Consider the following 23481-nt stretch of genomic DNA (forward strand, 5'->3'; position numbering starts at 1 on the left):
CAAAATATGAGGATATAAAAAAAAGTATTTTGTGAATGTTCCTTCCCAGATCCACTCCAATCTGTCGCTGATCTCCTTTTTCTAACGTCTAAATAGGAAGTCCGGTGCCCCTCCCCAAATGACTGGGTCCACTGGCGCTGCGCCAGTTTATGTTAAGCATATGTATTTAATATTTCTTCTTACGAAACATCGTTAAAATGAGTATTCATGTCGTAAGTCCCAGATGACCACCAATTATTTGTTTTGAATGTTTTTCCATGTCCATTTCAATTGTATTTTCTCTTCTCGTGTAGACGCACTGCCCACGTAGGAAATATATAATAAACCCGGAATGAATGGCAAAATTCCTTTGTCTTATTTTTTCCAGGGAAATTTAGTTGTGTTGAATTTAGATTTTTTTTAATGGAGTCTTGGCCTGAGCTTCATCGTAGGGATCGTGGCTCTATTCATTTAGGCTTTATAAGGAATGAACAACAGCAACGAATCCGTATGAAAAACTATCATTAGCCTTTGCATCATTGACATTATTTTTCTGTTCCTCTCTTTCTCTTCCTCTGTAGATCGATTTCACCAAAAAATACGGCCCGATATGGAAGGAGCGTTTGGGCACCCTGGAGTTTGTCAACTTAGCCAAGCCTGATCTGGTAGAAGTAATGTACAGGAACGACAGCAGGTATCCAAGACGGCTGGACATGAAGCCGTGGAAGGTCTACAGGGCACATCGAGATGAATCACTAGGAGTACTAACACAGTACGTCTTGCTTATTGCAGATATTTGTTGATAGTGGCCTTTGAGGATGGTTTTTGAACCTCGGGATCACTTTGAGGGCAGGGACTCTGAAAAAAGTTATTATATTTCTTTCAGAGTGAGGGTCACGATGCTGCCAAGAATAAAAAAACAGATGGGTAGAAAAAAGAAGAAGAATAGAACATTTACTTTACACAACATACTGTCTGTTTGTAGGAAGAAGTAGAAGTCAAATATCAAAATTGACTTCAAGATTCTTCAAGGGTAACTCTATTAGTAATTCAATTGATCCACCATTCTGGTGGCGCGACGCCCTTCGGTACATTTTCCACCATCGCCATAAGTCTGCTGGATATAGCTTGGTTGCCCCCCCCCCTTCCCCTCAATCTCATGTGCCAATCTAAATCTCCATCCATGGTAATCTGTGTACCTCATCCGGTCTCATTATCTACCTCTTCCTCTCTGTTTCATCTCCCCCAACCCCAGTGAAGGTAAAGAATGGCACCGTGCCCGACGAACGATCGGCAGGAAGATCATGCCGCCAAGGGAGGTGGCCAAGTTCACCGGCGTCATCAACGAGATCGTCACCGACATGGTCGAGAGACTTCGCTTCGTACGAGACACAAAGGGCGAGGGCGACGGGGTCGTGCCCGAACTGCAGAACGAAATGTACAAGTGGTCGATGGAATGTGAGTACATACTTTATCAACAACAACTATAGCAACAATCAAACTATAAAAGACTGAGCCTTTGTTAGATGTATTGGTTCATATTTGGGGCATGGATCAGAAGCAGCAGACTGAATTATGTTAAGAAGTCTGAATAAAGGAAGGCGCAACACTTTGTAAAACATAGTCGTATCCAGGTAAATCGATAGCCTACTTTATTCTAGTCAAGATTGTTTTATAGTCCACTGGCAAGTACTAAAAGAACTCGCCTGAAAACGTCCTGCATGATAGTTCATAATACCTGTATAACAGCGTCGTGTTTGAAGACTAAAACATTCTGTTTGTTTTGAAGGTAAGTAAACGAGCTTAGTCGATTCAATTTCAAATTGGATATGCAAAAGTGATCTGGGACACGGGATGAAATCTCAATGCAATCGGAAACCCTGTGCAATATAATGCCACTAACTTTAGCATGTTCTCGCGTCTAGGGATTTGATGAAGAAGGCAGCATAGATCTGCATATTAAACACCAAAATCAAAACCTGTCTTGGAGCACTTCGGGACTGTCTCGGGTCACATGAGAAGGTGGTCCTAGACTACTTTGCTCAAAAGCTACCTCCCGTTACCCAACTTGCATACATTCATGAAGAGGATTTTTGTTTAAAGCCTGTCTGTACTAGTTTGGCCAGGAGGGATTAGACCACCCAGCATGGTCACTTACAAATGGCCATCTCATCAACTCAGCTCTCAATTAACATAAGAAAAAGAGGATCATGGGGGACCAACGGGCAATGCTATGGCGTTGATTTCTATATAGAGGGAGCAAGTAGCTGCAAGTAGTTCAGTGGGGCTTTGAATACCTGAAACCTAGTTACATGGCGTAAGGGGGGGGGGGGTATGGTTTGATTTTGGTTGAACATGGGTCTACAGCAGTTTAAAATCTATGCAGATCAATGTATTCTACCGGCAAACTGTTCTCTAATCTTCCTTCTATCAGCCATCTTCAAGCTGCTCCTGGAGACCCGGATAGGGTGCCTGAAGGAACCCATCCCAGAGAAATCACAGGGGTTCATCAACGCTGTCGGTCAGATGTTTGCATCGGGTCAGATCATGTTCCTTACTTCACCGGAGTGGTTCAGGCGATGGAACCTCAAGCCTTGGAGGGACCATGAAGCAGCCTGGGACTACATCTTTAACTTTGGTAAGACATGTACCTAAGGAAAACAGCATGGCTTTTAAACATGGCATCCAGTTTGGTGCGATGTGGTAGCACAGTGGTTCAGGGCTGAAGGCTCTTGTCTCTCATATGAGAGGTCGTTGGTTCGATAATTGCTCGGTGCTTACACCATTGGACAATGTGTTTAATTATACTAGATGGTAAATTTCCTGTTCGCTTTGACTATAGTAAATAAACCAAACCCTTTTAGCATGCAATGCTTTGTAAATCACCACCCTCTGAATATCGCGTTTAAGATAAATGATCTGATGTTAGCTCTATGTTTGCCCAAGAGACATTATCTCGTGGCTGTTTTCGTCAAAGGTATAGTTGTGAGAATTGAAATTGCGATTTAGTTTTGTATAAGACCTACAGTTTGGGATAGGGTTAGTTGGGGGCCTGGGCTGAAGTCGGAAATTGTAAGAAATTGACCGCGGGGCATTTCCCCCCTCTAAGCATGTATCATACAACCGCACTGGTGCCTTCATGACCATTACAAAATGGGAGGGGTTACAAGATGTAAAGCTAACCGGTTGCCCCATGGGCTTACGGTCTTCGTAACCATAGTCTGCAAGCGATGATCTAGGACTGTCTCACGATCGGTTTATTAATTGTTTTGACACGTAATGTCTTGCCGGAGACCTCAAATCTAAGTGTTGACATAATTGAGATATCCTGTAACATGTCATCACCGAGTTGACACTGTCTTTGGTTATGATTTATTATTATTGGGGATGAGCTCGTGTAACGCTCGTGGAATTGACGGTACAGGTTCGATGGGTAAAAGGAAGATAACATAACCGCTCATGTTTTGTGTTTTAGACAATCGCTGAAACAAAACCTTGCAGTAGCGTGTGGTGAAAAGTTGCCGCGGGGAGCGTGGGTTTTTACCTGAAGGGCACATTGCAATCTCAATACAGTTTCGTAAACCGCTTTTTGTCATTGTGATACCTCTATTTTTAGGAAATCCTGGGTTCGCGTGCTCCTAGATTTAGAAAACAATACAGTTTGTTCTCACTGTTGTTGAAGAGTTTCAAAACTTCACAACGATGATGTCATCATTAATCCTTCCGACAGCATGGAATTATATAAATTTAGTTGGAAGAACGGATGTGATTGGTGGGGTAAAACAATCTGGAAGCAATTTTGAGAGGATTAATGTGTAGTATTTCAGAATTGATGTGTAATGTGAGGTTTAAAGTGCTAAAGTGAATAGAAACGGCCTCATTCTATAACATGAAATCACACGCACTGCACACAAAAATTGGGTTAATGAACTACATACTGGTGTGGTATATAAGGGAGTTAGGCCCAAAGTGTCGTTTTCAGCTGTCTCTCGTCTTCTTTCATCATGGGCGCATTCGAAGAGCAATCTGTATTTCAGGGGGCATTTCTACGATGATATTTCCAAACTGACATACAAAGAATGAGAAAGCTCACGACTTATTTTTCACCTTTAGTAAAGGCTTTACCATAACTCAACCTTCTCTTTCTCAGTGAAAGTTTGAAGGTACATTCGAGTTGAGATCCGACAGTGATAGCCGCAAGTAAAACCAATCATACTGACCGACGCCCTAGTGTTCCGACCACTGTATCTCATAAGGGCTGATATGAAGATAACTGGGCAGTCGACTAGCAGGGGTGCAAACGAGAAATAATTAAATTAGTCTAAATTATTCTGAATCTAGTTACATGTATGATTTTAGCTTTCCAGCATTACTTATTGCTTTTGTAGCGTGTTTGGAAATAATGTATCTTCTTCAAATTTTATATTTTTGCCTGTATTTGTTAAAGTTTATTTTTGTTTTCTACGTCTAGCTCAGTTTTGAACGTTTGAAGAAACAATGTTTGAATTAATTTTTAAAGTAAAAGACAAGTTTTGCTTTTACATTTGTCAATGCACCCAAAAGTTGTCTGAACTATTGACCAATATGAGTTTTAAAACAAGTTTCTCATCGACACCGAGCATTTACGAAGCAGAAAGGTAGTTAGTCCATCCTCCTATAACACTTCCCAGGGCACACTATGTCAAGGGAGTTGAAAATTTCTCTTTTTTTGCACACGCCTTTCATTAATAAAGCTTGTGGTCATTTTCCCCCGATCGGCGGGCACCTTGGGACTTTCTGTTTTCCCCTTTGATCTGTTGGTGGGGGTAATTGTTCCATTTCCCCCTCCTCCACTCAGAGTGAGTATCAGACCTTCAAGTTGTAGGAACAAGAAGTTGCTCAGCCCACTTCCTGTCTAAACCAGTGTGGTCAGAACTAATATCATAAAATTTGATGCAAACTTGAGCGCGTTTAATATAGCCCTGGGAAGTCGCCGAGTAAAAGCTGTCAAAACTTGTATTCATTATTCTGACGAGATGCAGGGTTAAACCCTAGTCTTACAATCTTGGAGAACAATCACTTTTCAGAAGTCGGCGATTTCTCGTAATTTTGAGTGACTCCAAAAGTGATTCAGTTTATTGAAAGTTCGTTATGACACATTATAGCTGATGTATTTTTTCTTCTTATATAACATTTATTTTCTCTATTTTCAGTAGAGAATCAGTACCAGTTTCATACATGAATATCTTACATGTTCTTACAAGTGCAGCACCGTTCATTTTGAAGCAAAGTTTTTTTTATTTTGCACCTGATTACTTTCTGCAATAGCCTCCGATTACTAATTTATATCACGTTAGTTAGTCAATAATAACTCCCTTCGAAAAATCAGTCCTAATTTATGGATTTCTTACTTGTTCCGTTGCCTTCATGTTTGGTTGGCATCCATATTTCGCTCATTAAAAAACACGAAAGTTTAACAACAGATTGAATATTTATAGCAATGTCAAAACGATGACTTATTATTCCCCAAGCGTGATGTTTTGATGGGTTATCTGATTCGTCAAGTACTCGTCACCATCCGGATGCAATAATTGGTCTCTTGTTTTTCTTCGGGTTACCCTTGTAACTTGCATTGTTGTGAGAGGGCGGTGAAGGGGTGGAACCTTCCTCAATGGAGAGATCAATTTTGGTCGCGTGACATTTAATGTCATGTCGCAGGGAGGTTAATCAGTGCATAGTTCAACACAATTAGTCAACTGATCTAAGGAGCGCCAACTGAACTAATTTTGTAACTTAATTAATCAAAGAATACATGTCTTTATGTTATGGTGTCTGGGTTCCTTATCGATACAAAACTTCAATGAGCTGCACAGTCATAGAGACTAAAGAGGTTGGCAAATATTTGGCACGTTGGGACTATAATAAGTCGAGCAAGGTTTAACTCGAAGCCCCGTATTCTTCTAAAATATAAACCCGACCATGGGTTTAGGCTTTTGTTAAAAATTTTAACAAAGAAAGTTACTCCCAGGTCAAATTATGTTCTCCTTTAAAAGTGAATTTAGAGCCAGGGTCGCGTTAGTAATAGACCCAACTTAATTGAATAAGGACCTCAGAAGACTGTGCTACATTGAAGTATTGAAAATGATATATTTTTGTCATCGAGGTTTATAATTCATTCATAAACTGTATTATTAAATAAATATTTCTTGTTGAACAAACAGAGCTTTAATAGAGACATATTTGACAAACACTCAGACAAAAATAAATCATTTAAGTTTATTTCCTTTCTTGGCTTATCTCACCGTGTATTTCATCGTTTTTCAAAATAATGTTAAAAAGATGTATTTGATATTCTTTGTTTATCTGTCTGCATGTCTTTATCTTCCATTTTTTCTCTAATTTTCTCACTTATTATCTATGTTTTCTTTGCCTAATTCACTAACTTGTCAACGTCTTCTCTTTTATCAATGCAGCTAAGAAGTCAGTCGATGCACGTCTTCAAGAGCTAGCTACCCTGGCCGAAGAAGGTGATGTAGTGGAAGACAGTGGTATCCTAACCCATCTCCTGGCCAGTCAACAGCTCAGTATGAAAGAGGTCTACAGCAACGCCTGTGAGCTCCTACTTGCAGGGGTCGATACGGTAGGTCTTGGGGGGAAACCGGGAGAAATACCTCAGATGTATTTTCTGTAGCATATACATGTATGTCATGCGAAGGGAGGGGGGGGGGGGTGGGTCAAGGCAGTGTACTAGTCTTACTAGGTGGATGAAATACTAAAGAACAATAGCAATTACACCTCCCCCTCCACCACTGTTTTTTTTCCTTTTTGACACTTAGTAAAGAGGGCCGATGTTTTTTTTAAGTTATTTTTTTTATACTTTTGCTCGGTTTGATTCATCTCATCCTAACTTCTGTTTCTGTTTTGCAAATAGTACCACATCCTTTTATTAGAAATGTTGCTTTAATATAAACAATATCATGCAAACGTGCAAACATACACACAAACTAGCATAGATATCTTGTCATCCACAATCGTTTAGCCACTTCAGTAGGATTTGCAATACGAAGTACCTCCATGGTGTATGCATACATAATGCAGGGAGAGCAGAGATAAAAAGCAGAGAGGTAATGAATAGTGATGGAGTAGATCAAGTGGGCGTTGTGTTAACATGGAAATGCCACTACCTACAAAGTGACAATTGGCTGAGGGAAAGAGAAATGGGGAGACAGGGTCGGACAGGCGGAGAGAGAGAGAGAGAGAGAGGGGGGGGTATAGATGTAGATGTAGAAAGAAGGAGAGAGAGAGAGAGAGAGAGAGAGAGAGAGAGAGAGAGGAAAAAAAGGGGGGGGGGGTAAGCAGACACTTCAATAGAAGGAAGAGAGAGAGAGAGTGAGAAAGAGAAAGAGAGAGACAGCGAGAGACACACAGAGAGACAGAGAGAGAGAGACAGAGAGAGGGGGAAAGGGGGGGGGGGGGGGTAAGCAGACACTTCCATAGAAGAAATATAGGCAGAGAGAGAGAGAGGGGGAGGGGGAGAAAGGAAGTGGGATGGGGAGGGGGAGAAACCAGACACTTCAATAGAAGGAAGAGAGAGAGAGAGAGAGAGAGTGACAGAGAGGGAGGGGGGGGGGAGGGGGGGGAGTGAAATAGTGCAATGTCAATTACAAGCGCCAATCGTAATTTTCATGATTTTCCAAATCCTTTGGTGTTGTGATTCCGAAGCCATGACCTTAACCTAATCCTTAGCTGGCCCTTCGCCCATTGCCTCACCTACATATCAAATCCATCCTGCCCTTGATATGACCTTATATCTATATCATCGTCAATAATGCCTAATCATGGGAAATGTCATCCGCTTTTACGTCTTACTATTTCAAATGCTAAACGCATAATGTCGATACTTTTGCACTACATTGAATATTTATCTTTACTGCATTTTACTTGTAAGTTTGATACGTTTTTTGTGGGTTTTTAAGAACCTGGTGAAAATTAAGTTATCAAACGCAACTCCAACATCGGGAACCCTCTACATTAATCACTGAATGTGACATATCCAGAAATTTATAAAAAGGGGGTTATCTACCGGGGCTGCTAGCTGATAAAGGCAACTCCGAGTGCCATATTTGAGACATCCATCTATCATGTCTACATTTTCCTCTCCCGAACCCAGTGAGGTTGATGGGTACCCAGTAGGAAAACATAAACTTGCTCGTCTAAAGCTATGGTGACAGTACAAAACTTTATCTCAACCGCAATGGTATCTGCGCTTCATGCTTTAAAATGCTTTGGCGTTTTTATGCGCCATTTGTGGAATGATTATCGCCTTATATTGCCTCAAATAATTTCCAAATTAAAATTGCCTCCGGAAGTTACCTAGAAATGAAACCGAACCTCAAAGATTGCGTGATACATCATTCCTCTATAAGAACTTTCGACTCCCTGTGCATCTTGATACCGACCCCCTTCCGAATTTTGCTTTCATCATCACACCCCTCCGCGATCTTATCTCAATCGCGAAGGAAACGACAACAACTCTCGATTCCTGTCTTTCGAATCAAGTCTTGGCATATCAATCCTCTGGAATATTTGGCAACAATTTCCGTATCCCTTCTTGCATGATGCATTTTTGTTTTTATTTTTGGAAGGGGTAAATACCACTGCGGATGGTAGATGGGGATGGATGATTCAGGAATAATTTTAATTAAATTTTAAACTGGTTGAATGCCATTGGTTATTATATGGTTTCATGTTCCTTCAACCCTTTTTTTACTGGAAAATACTTGGATAATTCAAGTTGTTGTTAATAATTTTTATTACTTGTAAATGTAAAGCTGCAAAAGGCCCAAAATAATCAAGTCGTACCATATATTTTTTCTACAATTTCAATAATCTGCTTATCTTTGTATCTTCCATTTTTCTTCTTTCGTCTAATTCTTTCCTCGATGAGTTGATTTAACAATGTTGAATATATTTCCTATTACATTATTTTACAATAAACTTTTGCTACAACCTTCTATATTCTCCTTTAAACCCGTTCGATGCATTTTTTCGGTCGATCAATATTGGCGTCACCCGTATCACCCTTAGAGCAACTCTAAAAGGTCACGATTCGTCTTGGTACCTTTCTATTTTTCTTGGGACATGTCTAGGCCTACGTGATTGCGTTTTCCTTCTCTCTCATCCTAACTAAAACACTCTTGCCTGTTCAAGAGATCGTTCCCCAAGGGAAAGAAAGTACTTCTTGAACTTCCAACTTTACGATAAGCAATTCAAGTATACGACGACCCCGGCCTTCGGGCCCACTGCGGCGCCGTTATTGATCCAAAGTGGCAAAGGAAAAACAGAAAACTGCTGTAGGCACAAGTCTAGCATGTCTATGACTGTGACCTCGTTGTTTGTTCAGAGGTCAAGTTCAAGATAAACCAAGTCTCAGATTGAATGCTCTAAGAAAGAGCAAACGTTTCTTTGCCCCAGAAAAAAGATACGAGCGCCCGAGGACTAGGGGTGCCTACGCGCATACATTAATGACATCAAACCCCTATAGGTTTTCGACAAGTACGTGGTGGAGGGGTGATAAGAGTAGATATGCAGCCGGCTGGGCCAGGGGCATGTGGGATCAATTTGTGGCAATCATGATGAGGAGCTGAAAAGCTAGCATATTCTTTCTCCACACATTACAAACGTGGGTGACGGGTGGAGAGAGCGGGGGTAAATTGAATTGTGGCAAAACGCTTGATGTCTGAAAATTGGAAGTTAATTTTCTGGACCGCAAGTGTTGACTGATACAGAGTTAGGTGAAGTGAAACTGATGCTGCTGGTCGTTTTGCGAACAGGGGTAATACTACACGATTATGACAGCGTGTGGTTTAGCAATTTGTGAATCAGACGAAAGGCGATGATGCCTTAAACATACATGTTCTATTTACGTTTTTATATAGGGACATTTGAATCATGCCAAAAAATAAAAGGTCTTATATTAATACACCACGTGACTCATAGGATTGGAATTTGTTTGCCTAACTTTTCTTAAAATTTGTGAGTGTAATGATAGTCTCATGTGACTAATGTGAGACCCCCCCCCAAAAAAAAAGCAATTTTATTCAGTGTAAGATGGACTATTTTATGTGTAATACACTAGCAATATATATATAATTATAATTTGTTAGATAGCCTACTGAAATGTACACGAAATAAGAAATCAAGTGTTTTCTTTTAAGAAATTGGCAAAATTAGTTGATTTTGTTATCTAGTGCGTTTTTCCATGAAGGTTGAAACGAAAAAAACGTTTGACCAGTCGAGATTATCATTGTTTCATTTTCGTTGGAATTGATGAATAACATTGCGCTGTTAATACGGGTATGATTACTGGTATAGCAACGAAGATAGTATTTTCGGTCAAAGTGAAATACAGCGAAACATATTACCTGACTACATGGACAAGAATGATAGATTTAACTTAATTGGAACACGGCTAGCGATTCTAAAAAGTCAGTGTAAATATCACGTAGATATTTATATAATATTGACTGGCCTTGAGGGGTATATCAGAAATATTGACCAAGCTCAGATCATATTGCCCCGAGTCGAAAGACGAGGGCAATATGGTCTTAGCGCGGTCAATATTTCTGATATCCCCCGAAAGTAAAGCCAGTCAATATTTTTATTGTTATCCAAATCAGACATCTAGAGCAAATAGAGACATCCACCATGACAATCTCAAGAACTGAACAAACTTTTCAAACCAACACTGTGCATCCAGTGCTTGACAAAATTTTCGATACACTACAAACAGTGTGTATTTGGTGTGATTATTACGTCACAATAGAGTGCGCGCAAAGTGCGCAGGTTCTCGTATGCATAATATTAATAGATGCGCAATGAAAATGCGAGACCGTGGAAAATACCAAGGTATATTTTCACTCGTCTCTACACGCAAAGTCAATACGCGCAGGGAGACCAAGGAAAATACAAAGAATATACCCCTCCGTTCCCACTGCTAGTGAAAACTAGGGCAATACGGTTTTGTAAATGACCAGCTCAGATGTCTGATACGGGTAATAATTGCTAATATTATGGCTCAGTAATAGAGCAGTGATCTCGAGTATAGCGAGGTCTTGAGTCCGAAACCAAGTTGATGCCGCAGTGGCCTGTAGTACAACATTGGGACCGTCGGGTATGACTTAAAATATGGAATCCATTTGGTGCTTATAGCTATAAGCATATTCCCAAAGTCTTAGCATTTATATTAAACAGTCAATGGTCAGCTGTAAAGTGTAGAAACAGGAGACAAGCTATCTTTCAGGATAGACATATAAATTTGCCTGTATTATTGATCAGTTCTTAGTCTACCTTAAATAATTATTCGGTTCATTTCTGTAGAACTTAGCAAATTAATTCGTCTATAATTTCAATTTATAATCATATTATCGTCAGGGCAAAACAGTGCCAATGTGGAAAGCAGTTTTGTAACCGACAATGCCATCGTGTTAAAAATAAAACTACAAATAAATACAAATAAATACAAATAAGTAGATAAAGAAAGAAAGTAAAAAGGGAAAAACTGTATTTAATTTTTCCTTAGTCTAACCCATTCACAAATATCCTAAAGGCAACTATATATATTGCAAGCATTGTCAATTTTCATTTTGGAACCCAAGCCATACACTGCATGAAGTGATAGTCAGCATACGTAATGGGGGTCTTTAAGAAGATGACTTGCCAAATTCTGGTCCTAAGCAATAACAGTCGAGGGGATAGTAGTTGCATAAATCGAATTACGCCTATCACTTCCAGCACCTCTCCAGCCGACTGACGGGGCATGGAGATGCGCTTAATCCTCCTCACCAATCGAACCAATTTCTGGTCATTCGAACAAAGCATTACCCCTCAATTTGCACTTCCCCTACCGGAATTAAAGGCAGGCATTCGAAACGAGTTTCCAATCCCTTTCTTTGTGTCACCTGGAGATAAGTAAATGTTTTCCAGACGTTTTTGTTATAACGTATCATTTTCACTGATGACGTCGAAGAATGACAGTGTCTATAAGCGTCGCTTCCCATTTCCCATATTTCAAAATGACGTGTTTTTCTTTTTTTGTTTATTCCGTTTTAGTTCAGTGTTTCGTATGGTACCTATGACATTTCGAGTAAACAAATTGGTCAAGATATTCACAGCCATTCTATTGTGAATTTGCTGTCATTTCGTGTTGTCAATCATCGTTGTGATCATTTATTACACTGGTCGGCGTAGGCGTAAGCATGGATCTATTACTACGTACATGTAGGTCCACGGCGTAAGACATCATCTATGGATTGTTTTAAAATATCTTTTTAGGTAAAATATTATTGTAAATAATAAACTCTTTATGTTGTATAGCTCCCTCTCAAGATAGATATTCCTTTAGCTATAAAACAATGTTTCTTGTCTAAAATCAACCGATTTCTATTCCCGTTTCGAAATTATATATCATAATTGCATATTCCGAGATTTTCATGGTCGCAGCTACCGTTGTATAGCCGTATAGGCGCTATTTGCACCGATAAATTGTCATATTCAATTTCTCGAAAGCAAAAGTGTTTTAGGGGCTAAATTTTCCAGTGCTTATGATACACCCACAGGGATATCCAAATATATCAACATTTTAAAGAATTACTATCCTTCCAATGTGCAGAATTTCCAAACCGACTTTGCATTACCTTTTAAATAACGCCTCGCATTTAAAGGGAATGCCTGTGTTTTAAGGTACAACCTGTACCTATAACGTGAAATGAACTACTATTAATACCGTCTTCTCAAAGTAACGTTATTAACGCCACAACTCCGTGCCTTAAAATGCGATTTCAAGTCAGTTTGCCCATCTTTCGTGGTTTAGAACTGTGTTATTGCAAGCACGATAAGTCCTTCGTAATCAGTATCGGAAACGTGTTGTCATCGGAAGCCACTATAGGGCGGTCCATCTGTGATCAACAAATTAACGGCAGCTGATTTTCTCCCGCCAGATTTCACATTAACTTCTGCCAAAAGCCTATCCCTTTTTAGCTCAGTGCTAGAAAATCCGGGAGAGCCTGAATTGTCAAAGAACGTCTTCCGAAATCTTGTGGATCCTAACTTTCTAAATTTTTGAAGGCGCCATGGCTATTTGTGATGCTTGTACTATGCCTCGGGCCTCATTGCTGGAGATGATTTATACGAGTAGTACACCTTTACGTTATAGCGAAGTGTGTCTAGCCAAAATAAAAGCCTGTGTTGAGTAACAGTTTTTAGGATAAGGTACCGAGACCTTTCTTCATTTTCTCATTTTCTCATTTTCTTGAGACTGAAGGTATAAAGTAACGGTTTGTCAAGGAAGTTGCACAAATAATTATTGTTGGCCTTCTCAATAAGACAATATACAATCGTTTCCATAAGCTTGATAACGTTCTAAACTAAACACATTCGGAAATGTTTATTTATCCTCCCCTTCCCTATTTTGAAATTTTAATCCCACTTTTTTTTTTGTAATTTTCATTTTTTCCCAAACCTTCCAATCATCCGCATCTCGCTTCTAGTGTTCTTGCGTCTGTATTCTTATTAAACTTCAAGTGGCCGATTATTTTATTTAAGATTAAAACAAAGAGTGTTTGTATATATGTCTCTTCCTCATAATCTTAACATTTCTGAATATTTCTTTTAATTCCTGATTACAGACGTCAAACACACTAGCCTGGGCGCTGTATGAACTTTCTCGTCACCCTGACACTCAAGACAGGCTCGCGAAAGAAGTGGAGGGCGCCCTTGCCGCGAGGGGTAGGTGTATTCCCGAGCATGATGATCTTCCAAACATGCCACTATTGAAAGGGGTCATCAAGGAGACACTAAGGTGAGATAGAGAAAGAGGGGATAAAACATGAATGATGTATAATGTAAAATCATGTTGATATTGTCTTCACTAACAGACCAGGATCTCAAGTCGACTGAAACTTTGTTTTGTTGTGCTTTGAGACGAGATTGAATTCAGAGCCTGAGACTGACAAGCACATTACAAATTTGAATTTGAGACATCTAGATCAATGTACATTCTGTTCCTGTAAACAAAATTGATTTGCGTATTGATCTTGGCACAATAGAAATAAGTAAATTGTTTTTTTTAGATCGTTATAGAAAACGAATAACTGGTTATTTGGAAACTGAACTTTAAGTACACTACTATTATAATAATAATGATAATTATTATTTTAATGCTACTATCATTATCGTCATCATCATTATTGTTATTATTGTTTTTTACCATTATTATTGATTGATCAATCAATTAATATATTTTATATAATATAATTTATATATTTGTGTTTATTATTTATTTATGTATTTAATAAAGAAGCTAAACCAAAGAAAATATGGAATAATGTGTGGACCTTTCTACCTTTTTTAAAATCCAGGTTATACCCAGTAGTTCCGGCTAACAACAGGGTGTTGGATAAAGATGTAACAATAGGTGGCTATCACATACCTAAAGGAGTAAGTATACAACAATATCAGAGCTCATACATCATTAATGCTCAGCAATCAAGAGCCTGTATTATTGGCAATAGTTAGCTCTGAGATTTGTAGTCTTATAGTAGTATAAAAAGCACGGCCGTTGTTTTAGATAAGATCTCGAGTCCTCTTTAATTTTGAATCGCTTGCTTGTTCTTTATTTTTTAACTTGCAATATGAGACACATAATTATTTATGCATGTGTTTTTGCTGGGAACCACCGTGAAATTTATTTTTTCAGTTACTCAGTTCAAAGAACTATAGAACATTATTAATGAATTAAAAGGAAGATATTTCTTTACTTTAATAATAATTTCAATATTTCGGGAAATAATTTGACAAATATTGTCGATGTAATATTTCCAAGAAAGTTTTTTATCAACCGTTTACACCCAAAATGTGTTGAATGAAATACACGCCAATGGGGTATTTTCCCCAAACTCTGTTAGGTGGCAACGAATCTATAGATTTACTAAACAACATGTATTTCAATTTCTGGACATTCATTAATAATTTGTTCGCTCTAATCCGCGATCACACATTTCAATATTAATTATTTCAACTAATCTATGAGAGTCAATGTGAGAAAATATTTGTTTGTGTGTCATAAACAAAAAGTACGAAAGACAAAATATCAGATGATCGACAAAATTCATTAGTATATAAAATGAATGAAAGTGGGCCTAATATGCTACCTTGTGGAACACCACAATGTATATTACGAAGAGCCGAAGAGTTGTCATTTAAAAATACATACTGATTTCTATCTGAAAGTTAGCTCCTGAACCACTCCATGGCCATCCCACGTACACCATAATGTGAAATTCTATAAAGTAAATACTAGAACATACGAGTCTGATTTTTTCACTATTTATGTTTATGGTCAATAATAAAGCGGAATAGTATGCCAACATATGGAAACAAGAATGGTCCAGCTTCAGCTGCTTTTCATGTGTTACGATGTAAACAATGTTTTTTTTTATTTGATCAGATTTGAATTTAAATTTGGAGGAAAAAATGTAATCTAAATAAAATTACCTAAAGAATCTGGAAGTTTATTAACAAATCCTAGGTAAATTTTTGAACGTTGTATCATAAGTTTGTCTTCATAAAAATATATTTACACAAGTACTGTATCTAATAAATGAAAATATATTTGAAAATGATACAATTAAGAGCAAAAAGGAGTAATAATTATCTCGCCCCACCCCTCTCCTTCCTCTTTTCCAGACCATGATCGGTTCTCTCCAATACGTGATGGGACGAGACCCCGAGATCTATCCCGACCCAGATACCTTCCTACCAGAACGATGGCTGAAAGGTTCAGAAGCAATCTCCTCAGAGGAGAAGGCTTCATCTTTCTCCTCCCTGCCCTTTGGCTTCGGACCCAGGATGTGCATCGGGAGAAGGATTGCCGAGTTGGAGATGCATCTAGCTCTGGCAAGGGTAAGGATTAGGAAGTTTTATCAAAATGTTTTATTCAAAACTACATGATGATCCGGCGAATTTGATATTAAAATACACACACACACACACACACATATATATATATTATATATATATATATATATATATATATATATATATATATATATATTATATAAATATAAATAATGTCATGTGGAGTAGTTATTTCTAAATCTATATTGGTCATCACATGTTTTTGAAGATTTCTTGCTTCTTTCTTCTTCTTTTTTTTTGGGGGGGGGGGGAGATTATAATGTGGCAAAAACTTGCTCTAAATATTTGCATGTTATATTTTCTAATTTAGGTAATATTTGTCTTTTTTGTGCAATATCATTGTTGCCTTTATGTATTTATAGACATTCTGCTTCATGCTCGTTTAATATGAAATTGTACCTGTAATGTCTGACTTTTGTCTTCTTTCTTAAGATATCTACGTCATTCAAGCTCCGATACCACGGCACAGAGGAGGTCTTCCCAGCTATACGAGGGATTTTGGTACCAGGTTCTCCGCTCAAAATCGGTTTCAGGGATAGGTGAAAGGACAGTATACCACTCATGTCACAGGGATGGTGTTCCCGATAATTCGAGGGTTCTAGAACAGGTCTCATCATTAGGATTATCATCAGGATTAGGTGAAAGGACGAGATGAGATGATCCAGGCTTTATGCGGGATCTTAGTACCACTTAGTACCACAAAATCACCTTCAGGGATACAAATAGGCGAAAGGTTGAGATACCACAAGGAGGTGTTTTTTAGCTGTACAAGGAACCTTTTTCTGCCAGGCTCACCAGTTAATATCAGTTTCAGGGCTAGGTAAAACGTAAAGATACAATGGCGGAAAGGAAATATTCCCAGATATAAGAGGGACTTGGTACGGGGATTGTCGTAGAGGGATCCAGGTTTCAGGCACACTGCTTAAAATCAGTTTCAGGGATAGGTGAAAAGACAGGATACGGCGCAATAGGCACAGAGGAGATGTTCCTTGACAATACAAGGGATCTGTAACAGGTCTTAGGATTACCATCAAGATTAGGTGAAAGGACGAGATCATACTGATAGTGCATTACCAAACTTTATCATCTAAATGATGTAGGTTATAGATGAAATGATAAGTAGCCCCAGTAGCCCTCGTGGTGTTGATCCTGGTGATAGAGTGATACATACCCCCTTCTCCCGACACCCCCTACCCATTGTAACCTTAATTATAAGAACTGATTGAAGTAAACATTATGTTGAACTGATTGGACAGCAGATAAGATAGGTAGAATGAATTGGATGAGATGTTTGAAGACAAATCTAGAATGATTACTCAACCAGGGCCCTGTTATGGAATTTGATTTCAATTTTGAAGTTTAGATTGATTATTGTAACTCTATACAGTTGATACTTTATATGGGGTGGTACTGCAGGTGACTGGTGCATAATCACATTTATGGAAGATAATGAAAATCAATATTGCTAATCAAGCACTTGAGTTTAAGTTGATATCAGGTATCAGGCAAAAATAGACTTTGGACTGTATTCCTTCTCTCTCTCTCTCTCTCTCTCTCTCTTTCTTTTCCTGTCTGTCTAGGTATGTACCATACAACCAAGTTGTTCCATAACTGTCAGTATCTAACTTTCTCAATCAGTTTCATCCCAGACGTTCACTGCTGTCTCATTTCTTGTAAAAGTCCATTCAATTTTAACTCTACACCTCTTCCATCATAACTATTTTCCCTATCAGTTTTGTATTCTAAACCCTTCTTGGCATAACGAAATGTCGGCAAACATCCCCCCACCTCCCCTCCCCCCCCCAAAAAAAAAATCAAACCTGGATCTGCCACTGTAGTGTAATGCTCCTATTGCCCCCATTGTATAGCCTCTTATGTGTTTTGTTATCTAAGTCAAAGAACATTGTATATGCCGTTTTGCAAATACACCTTTTGTGAATCAAACAAGCCTGTCATTTCAACGTACGATTTGCTATTAAAGTTACCTTTCTATTTTGTATATGTTATTTTTCATTGTAATTTTTTTATTTATTCAAAGTGTGTATCTTTATTTGTATTCATAATTTATTTAGTGTTAAACAATGATTTATTTATCAAACAACTACCTACATGTATTTATAATAAGTTACTTTTTTTAATTTGCACTCAATTAACCTATAAAGGTGAGCTGTGGTCTATTTATTGTTTATCTGTCATCTACCTGTTTATTATATCTCACTATTTTGTATTAATTTGTTGTGATTTTATGATACTGCACTAAATTTACCATGGGGGGGGGGGGGGGGGGTACGACAGATATACTCGATGAATGAAGATGAATGAAGTTCAATTTTACAATGCCCCTGATTTGGTGTAGGCGCCTTCCTTTTCTTCTCCCCCCTCTTTATTGGTGCCATTTGATTGGTTGGCATGTGCTACTGTTTATATGATCAATGTATTAAAGGAGTTCGTGTATTTATGTTAAGATCATTGTGAATAGGACACAGGTATTTACCCCCCCCCCCCCCCATCAATATTTTGGGAATTACTACACAGCAAAGTAGATAACGAGGAATAGATTGTCCCGAATCCTAAGGCTGTATAAACAGCGCTTCCGTTAATATAATATATTTGAAAGTACTATACATATTTATTGATAATTTAGTGCACATTGCGTCTGATATCTTCTTTAAAAGACAGCTTTTGTATTTTATTGGATCTCGTGCTTATAATTCTTTTTTCTTTTTCATTTATTTAAAAAAAAAAATTACGTATCGTGTCAACTGGTTATATGCGATATATTACAATGTTCGCACTCGCATCTTACGAACACAAAACATGTTTCAGCTTAATAAGCAAAGCCCGAAGCCTTTAGATATGAATACATCTCTGCTGATGAAGTATTTTTAGTTCATATAAAAAAAAATACAAGGGTTTGAGTGAAACAATATGACACAATCATAAGGCCAAAGCTCCAAGACTTGTACATCTCAATAATGTATTTCTTTGATTTTCTTTGAATTACTGATTACGAGATGTATTAAAATAGTAAGAAATGCTCATAAATTCACGATTGAGTAATTTTGCGAATGTTATGAAATGTAATCTCTATGGTGATGTGATTAATACTATTAAACAATCTGCCAATTTTACATCGAATCTTGATAATTGGAGATTTTTTTTTCTCCAAAAATAGAGAAGCAACAAACTTATTCGTATTTCGTTGCTGAAAATGAATTGAATTTATGCTTTTAAAAGTGAAGGGTTCAGACGATTGTTCATCTTGTTGTTTTGCAGATTGTTTAATAAAATCACGATCTGACTATAGAGATATCATTCCTCGATATTCGTTCATACGTTTACGATAAGAGTATATTATTCTGTAAGGCAGTCTAGTTTTGAGGTTTAATATCTCAATATACTGTCCATAATTGGGTGAGCTTGTGAATGAGTCTTATATATGATGCATGTCTGTGCAGGAGGGGGGGGGGGGATATCACTATTCTCGTCATGAATGTTTATCCGTTGTTGCCTTTTGAATATTACGTAACCTAAGATTGAACAAGCTTTAAACGCATTTTGCCAAAGATTGAAGAAAACATTAAAGTATTATATTCAAAGTCAATACTGGTGTGATGTTTAGGCCAGTCTGGTTTAGGCGTGTATTTTGATGGATTATATAATTCTCTCTAAGTACATTATTTTGAAATCGATCTTAAATATAGAATCAGGCGTTATATCGAGTCGTATACAACTGCGTTAACCGTGCTCCCTTATATTATCAAATTTTGATTTACGCAAGGGCGTTGCCAGAACCTTTTTATGCGCGGGGAATAAAAAGAGCACAAAAAAATGCCGGCAAGGAAGTAATAAAAAGTCCCCAAATTTGTCCCCGATTGAAAATAAATGAATAGTTGAAACGACCCATTTTCCCTCAGCGACGCCCCTAGATTTATTCTGAACACACAAGGGAGAGGTATATAAGTAGGAGGATCAAGTATTGAAGAATAATTATCGCATGCAGTACAGAAAGAACACATTGAGAATGATGCATTACTGCATTTTTGAAAGGAAAAAAAATCATATGAGGGATATTATTTGATTCTTGACTACATTTTCAGGATATTTCTTTTTATAAATTAGATTTTTTTTTCTGATCATACGCAGTGATAAATATTTTGCCTTTTTGTTAGGCTTTATTGTTTGTAAACACGTCATGTCTTGAATGAGGTTAGTTAGAAGTTTATATTGTCACTGCACTGTTTTATGTAAATACATTTTTGTTAACTTCTAATTATATATCTCCATTAAAAAGATTAAAAAATATATATTGTACCACTAACAAGTGCGTTGCAGTCTTTGTTGTGTTGTGTTTTCCACATGAATGTTATGTTCTACGAAATATTCTTACCCTTTACCTGAAGTCCAGTAGCGAATCCAGAAATTAACATTTCATGTCCCACTGTAGCCTCTTGGCGCATTCAATGGTTTGTCAAGATTGCGTCACACACGAGGGTATAACAATCGACGATAAGATGAACCCATTGTGTGGTGAATTATAAGACATATTGAACCAGAACGTCAATGACGTAGCGCTCATCCGCATCTCGCAACAACAAATAATCGTAAATTTTATGTGGTACACTTTTGAACTGGTCAAAAATTAAAAATCTGATGCCCTGGAAGGGACATATTTTTATTTAGCTGTACAAGATTAAATAGAAACTAAAGGAAATGGAATGAAAATTGGTTGAAAAAATATATAGTTGACAAGCAGGACTCGAACTTAGTTAGAGATAACAGTAAACATACTCTCCTTTTATTATGATAAAAAAAAAGGACAGAGGTATAAATAGTCAGTAAATTGTCAACAGAAAAATATGGCAAAATAACAATTTTGTAAGGGACGTTTTTTGTTATTTTTGGAATAAATTTGAATTAATTACCATAATTAATCAATGGAGCAAAATCTCAAAATTCTGTGTAGAATTTTAGTAAACCAAATTTAGCTCTACCAGATGAAGCAAACCAAATCAAAATCAATCAAGAAATGAGGAAGAAACAATTTTTTGTTTTTTCTGGAATAAATTTGCATAAATTACCATAATTAAATAATGAAGAAAAATTTCAAAATACTGCGTAGAGGTATAGTGTACCAAAGTTAGCTCTATAATAAAGCAAATCAAATCAAAATCGGTCAAAATATGAAGGAGAAGAAGCATTTTTTGTGATTTTTAAATTATTTTTTGAATAAATTTGCATAAATTGCTATAATTAATCAATGGAGCAAAATTTTAAAATTCTGTGTAGAAGTTTAATGTTCCAAATTTAGCTCTACCAGATAAGGCAAACAAAATCAAAATCGGTCAAGAAATGAGGGAGAAGAAGCAATTTTTGTTATTTTTGCAAAAAATTTGCATAAATTACCATTATTAATAAATGGAGCAAAATCTAAAAATTCTGTGTAGAAGTTTAGTGTTACAAATTTAGCTCTACCAGATAAGGCAAACAAAATCAAAATCGGTCAAGAAATGAGGGAAAAGAAGCAATTTTTGTTATTTTTGGAATAAATTTGCATAAATTACCATAATTAATTAATGGAGAACAATTTCAAAATTCTGTGTAGAAGTTTAGATGTACCAAAGTTAGCTCTACCAGATAAAGCAAACCAAATCAAAATCGGTCGAGAAATGAAGGAGAAGAAGCATTTTTTGTGTGATTTTGAATACATTTGCATAAATTAGCATAGATAATGAATTTCACGATTCTATGTAGAAGTTTTAAATCCCCCTCCTCGCCCTATCATATTCACCTGGATCTAAATAAAGAATCCTTGTCAGCCATTTTCAAAGTCCCCAAAGATAATGCAAGTTCACTAGGAACACATTTTAATGAGAACTTAGAACAAAATTCCGAATTGCGAAACGGAAAAAAAATAATAATACAAACATTGCTTGCGAAATGACGTCAATTAAATATTTAACGTCAGCTGAAACTATTATAGGAGGAATTTCTCTTATTCGATTCCTCTTTATAATGACAATAGGACTCGGTGTTAAAAGAATATTGAATCGTTATCATATTATAAACGCAGTTAAATGATAAAACAATACTTGGACTTTCAACTGTAAACAAATATTTAGTTCCTCGACATTTTCTGATTAGTCATTTCGTTAAAGGAAACCTCACCCCAAGAAATAACTTTACTTCTTCTAAAAAATTATTATATTCTTGCCCATTAATCTACACGATTCCCAACCAAAGTGTATACGAGCGGTATGAAACAAGAGTAATGTACCGTTTCTCAGCACAACATGGGCATCGCCATTCCCTTGATCGTTTATCAAGTAAATGTATTCAAATTTATGGGTTCTTCCATTAATGTGTGTGGTGATGAAACATTTCATTCACCTGCTAATGTCCTTTGTACTACAATTGCCAGAACGCAAATAGCAAATGAGTTGTGCTCTTCCTGGGTGAAGGTTTCTCATAAGAGCGCCCGCCTCATGAACGGGAGGTCGTGGGTTCGAACCCCGGCCGAGTCATACCAAAGACTTATAACAATGGGACCTTCTGCCTTCTAGCTAGGCGCTCAGCATATTAGACTGGAGAAGGGTAGTATAATAACATATTATGTTATGCAGGGCCCGCTGGAAGAACAGTTTCATAACTGAAGTGTCTACCCTGGTTAAATAAACGTTATTATTATTATTATTATTATTATTATGATTATTATTATTATCATTATTATTATTATTATTATTATAGATAAAATAGATTTGTCAACTGCTATATATTTTTATATGAACAATCTATAACAGGATAACAATTGTAATATTGTTCCCTAGTATACATTTGTCACCAAATATAATTGTTATCTTCTCAGCTATGATCTTTCCTAATTCTAAAGTAAAGTTTTTTTTTTATTGAATTAAAAATTCTTTCCAACTAAAGCTTAGTGCATAATACATGTACAACTTTAACCGGTACGTCACATTTTCAAGATACTACGAATATCTTGATTTATATATATATGTTGTTCATTTTCGTAAGGAATATTGTACATCAAATGGCAGGAATACATCACATTTTTCAGAATACCTACACTTATTCTTAGGGGTGAGGTTTTGGGGAGGTGTCCTTTAATGCATAACGCTTCCCCGAGACGTATCTGAATATCCAACTTGTAGTTAAATATTAAATTTTGCCCGACTCTGCATCGCACTGCTTAAATAATGTTATATACGAAATGTCAACAAAGCGAAGCAATTAATGTGTATACATTACTACATATTGAGTCGTGGTGAACACATCATTTCTGTCTCTGTGTTGGAAGGCAAAGAGACCTAAGTTATTAAATTAAAGGCGAATTATGGATATTTTTGTGACTATGAAGCCGATTTATTTCATCAGCCTGGTAATATTATTCAGCATATTTCCGTACATTACTGGAAATGCGGGTGAGTTATGACTCGTCATGAATTTTCATATCTAAATGGCAACTCAACGATTTTGTATGAGAACAATTTATTGTCGTTGTCTCAAGTACACATTTGATATGTTTTGGGG

General features: G+C 37.1%; 1 protein-coding gene across 1 annotated transcript in view; it reads left to right on the forward strand.

Moving 5' to 3' along the window:
• The window catches only part of LOC585633 (cytochrome P450 27C1), a 49305-nt gene extending 29051 nt beyond the window's left edge, over window positions 1-20254 (forward strand). The window contains exons 2-9 of the mRNA XM_030975992.1: window positions 561-751; window positions 1235-1437; window positions 2414-2617; window positions 6432-6598; window positions 13644-13816; window positions 14376-14454; window positions 15703-15918; window positions 16366-20254. Of these exons, the coding sequence (XP_030831852.1) occupies window positions 561-751; window positions 1235-1437; window positions 2414-2617; window positions 6432-6598; window positions 13644-13816; window positions 14376-14454; window positions 15703-15918; window positions 16366-16476 (1344 nt within the window). The 3' untranslated portion in view covers window positions 16477-20254. The remainder of the gene's footprint in view (window positions 1-560; window positions 752-1234; window positions 1438-2413; window positions 2618-6431; window positions 6599-13643; window positions 13817-14375; window positions 14455-15702; window positions 15919-16365) is intronic.
• The last annotated feature ends 3227 nt before the right edge of the window (window positions 20255-23481 follow it).

This window comes from Strongylocentrotus purpuratus, unplaced genomic scaffold, assembly GCF_000002235.5.
Source record: "Strongylocentrotus purpuratus isolate Spur 01 unplaced genomic scaffold, Spur_5.0 spur5_scaffold_8, whole genome shotgun sequence".
NCBI lineage: Eukaryota > Metazoa > Echinodermata > Echinoidea > Camarodonta > Strongylocentrotidae > Strongylocentrotus > Strongylocentrotus purpuratus.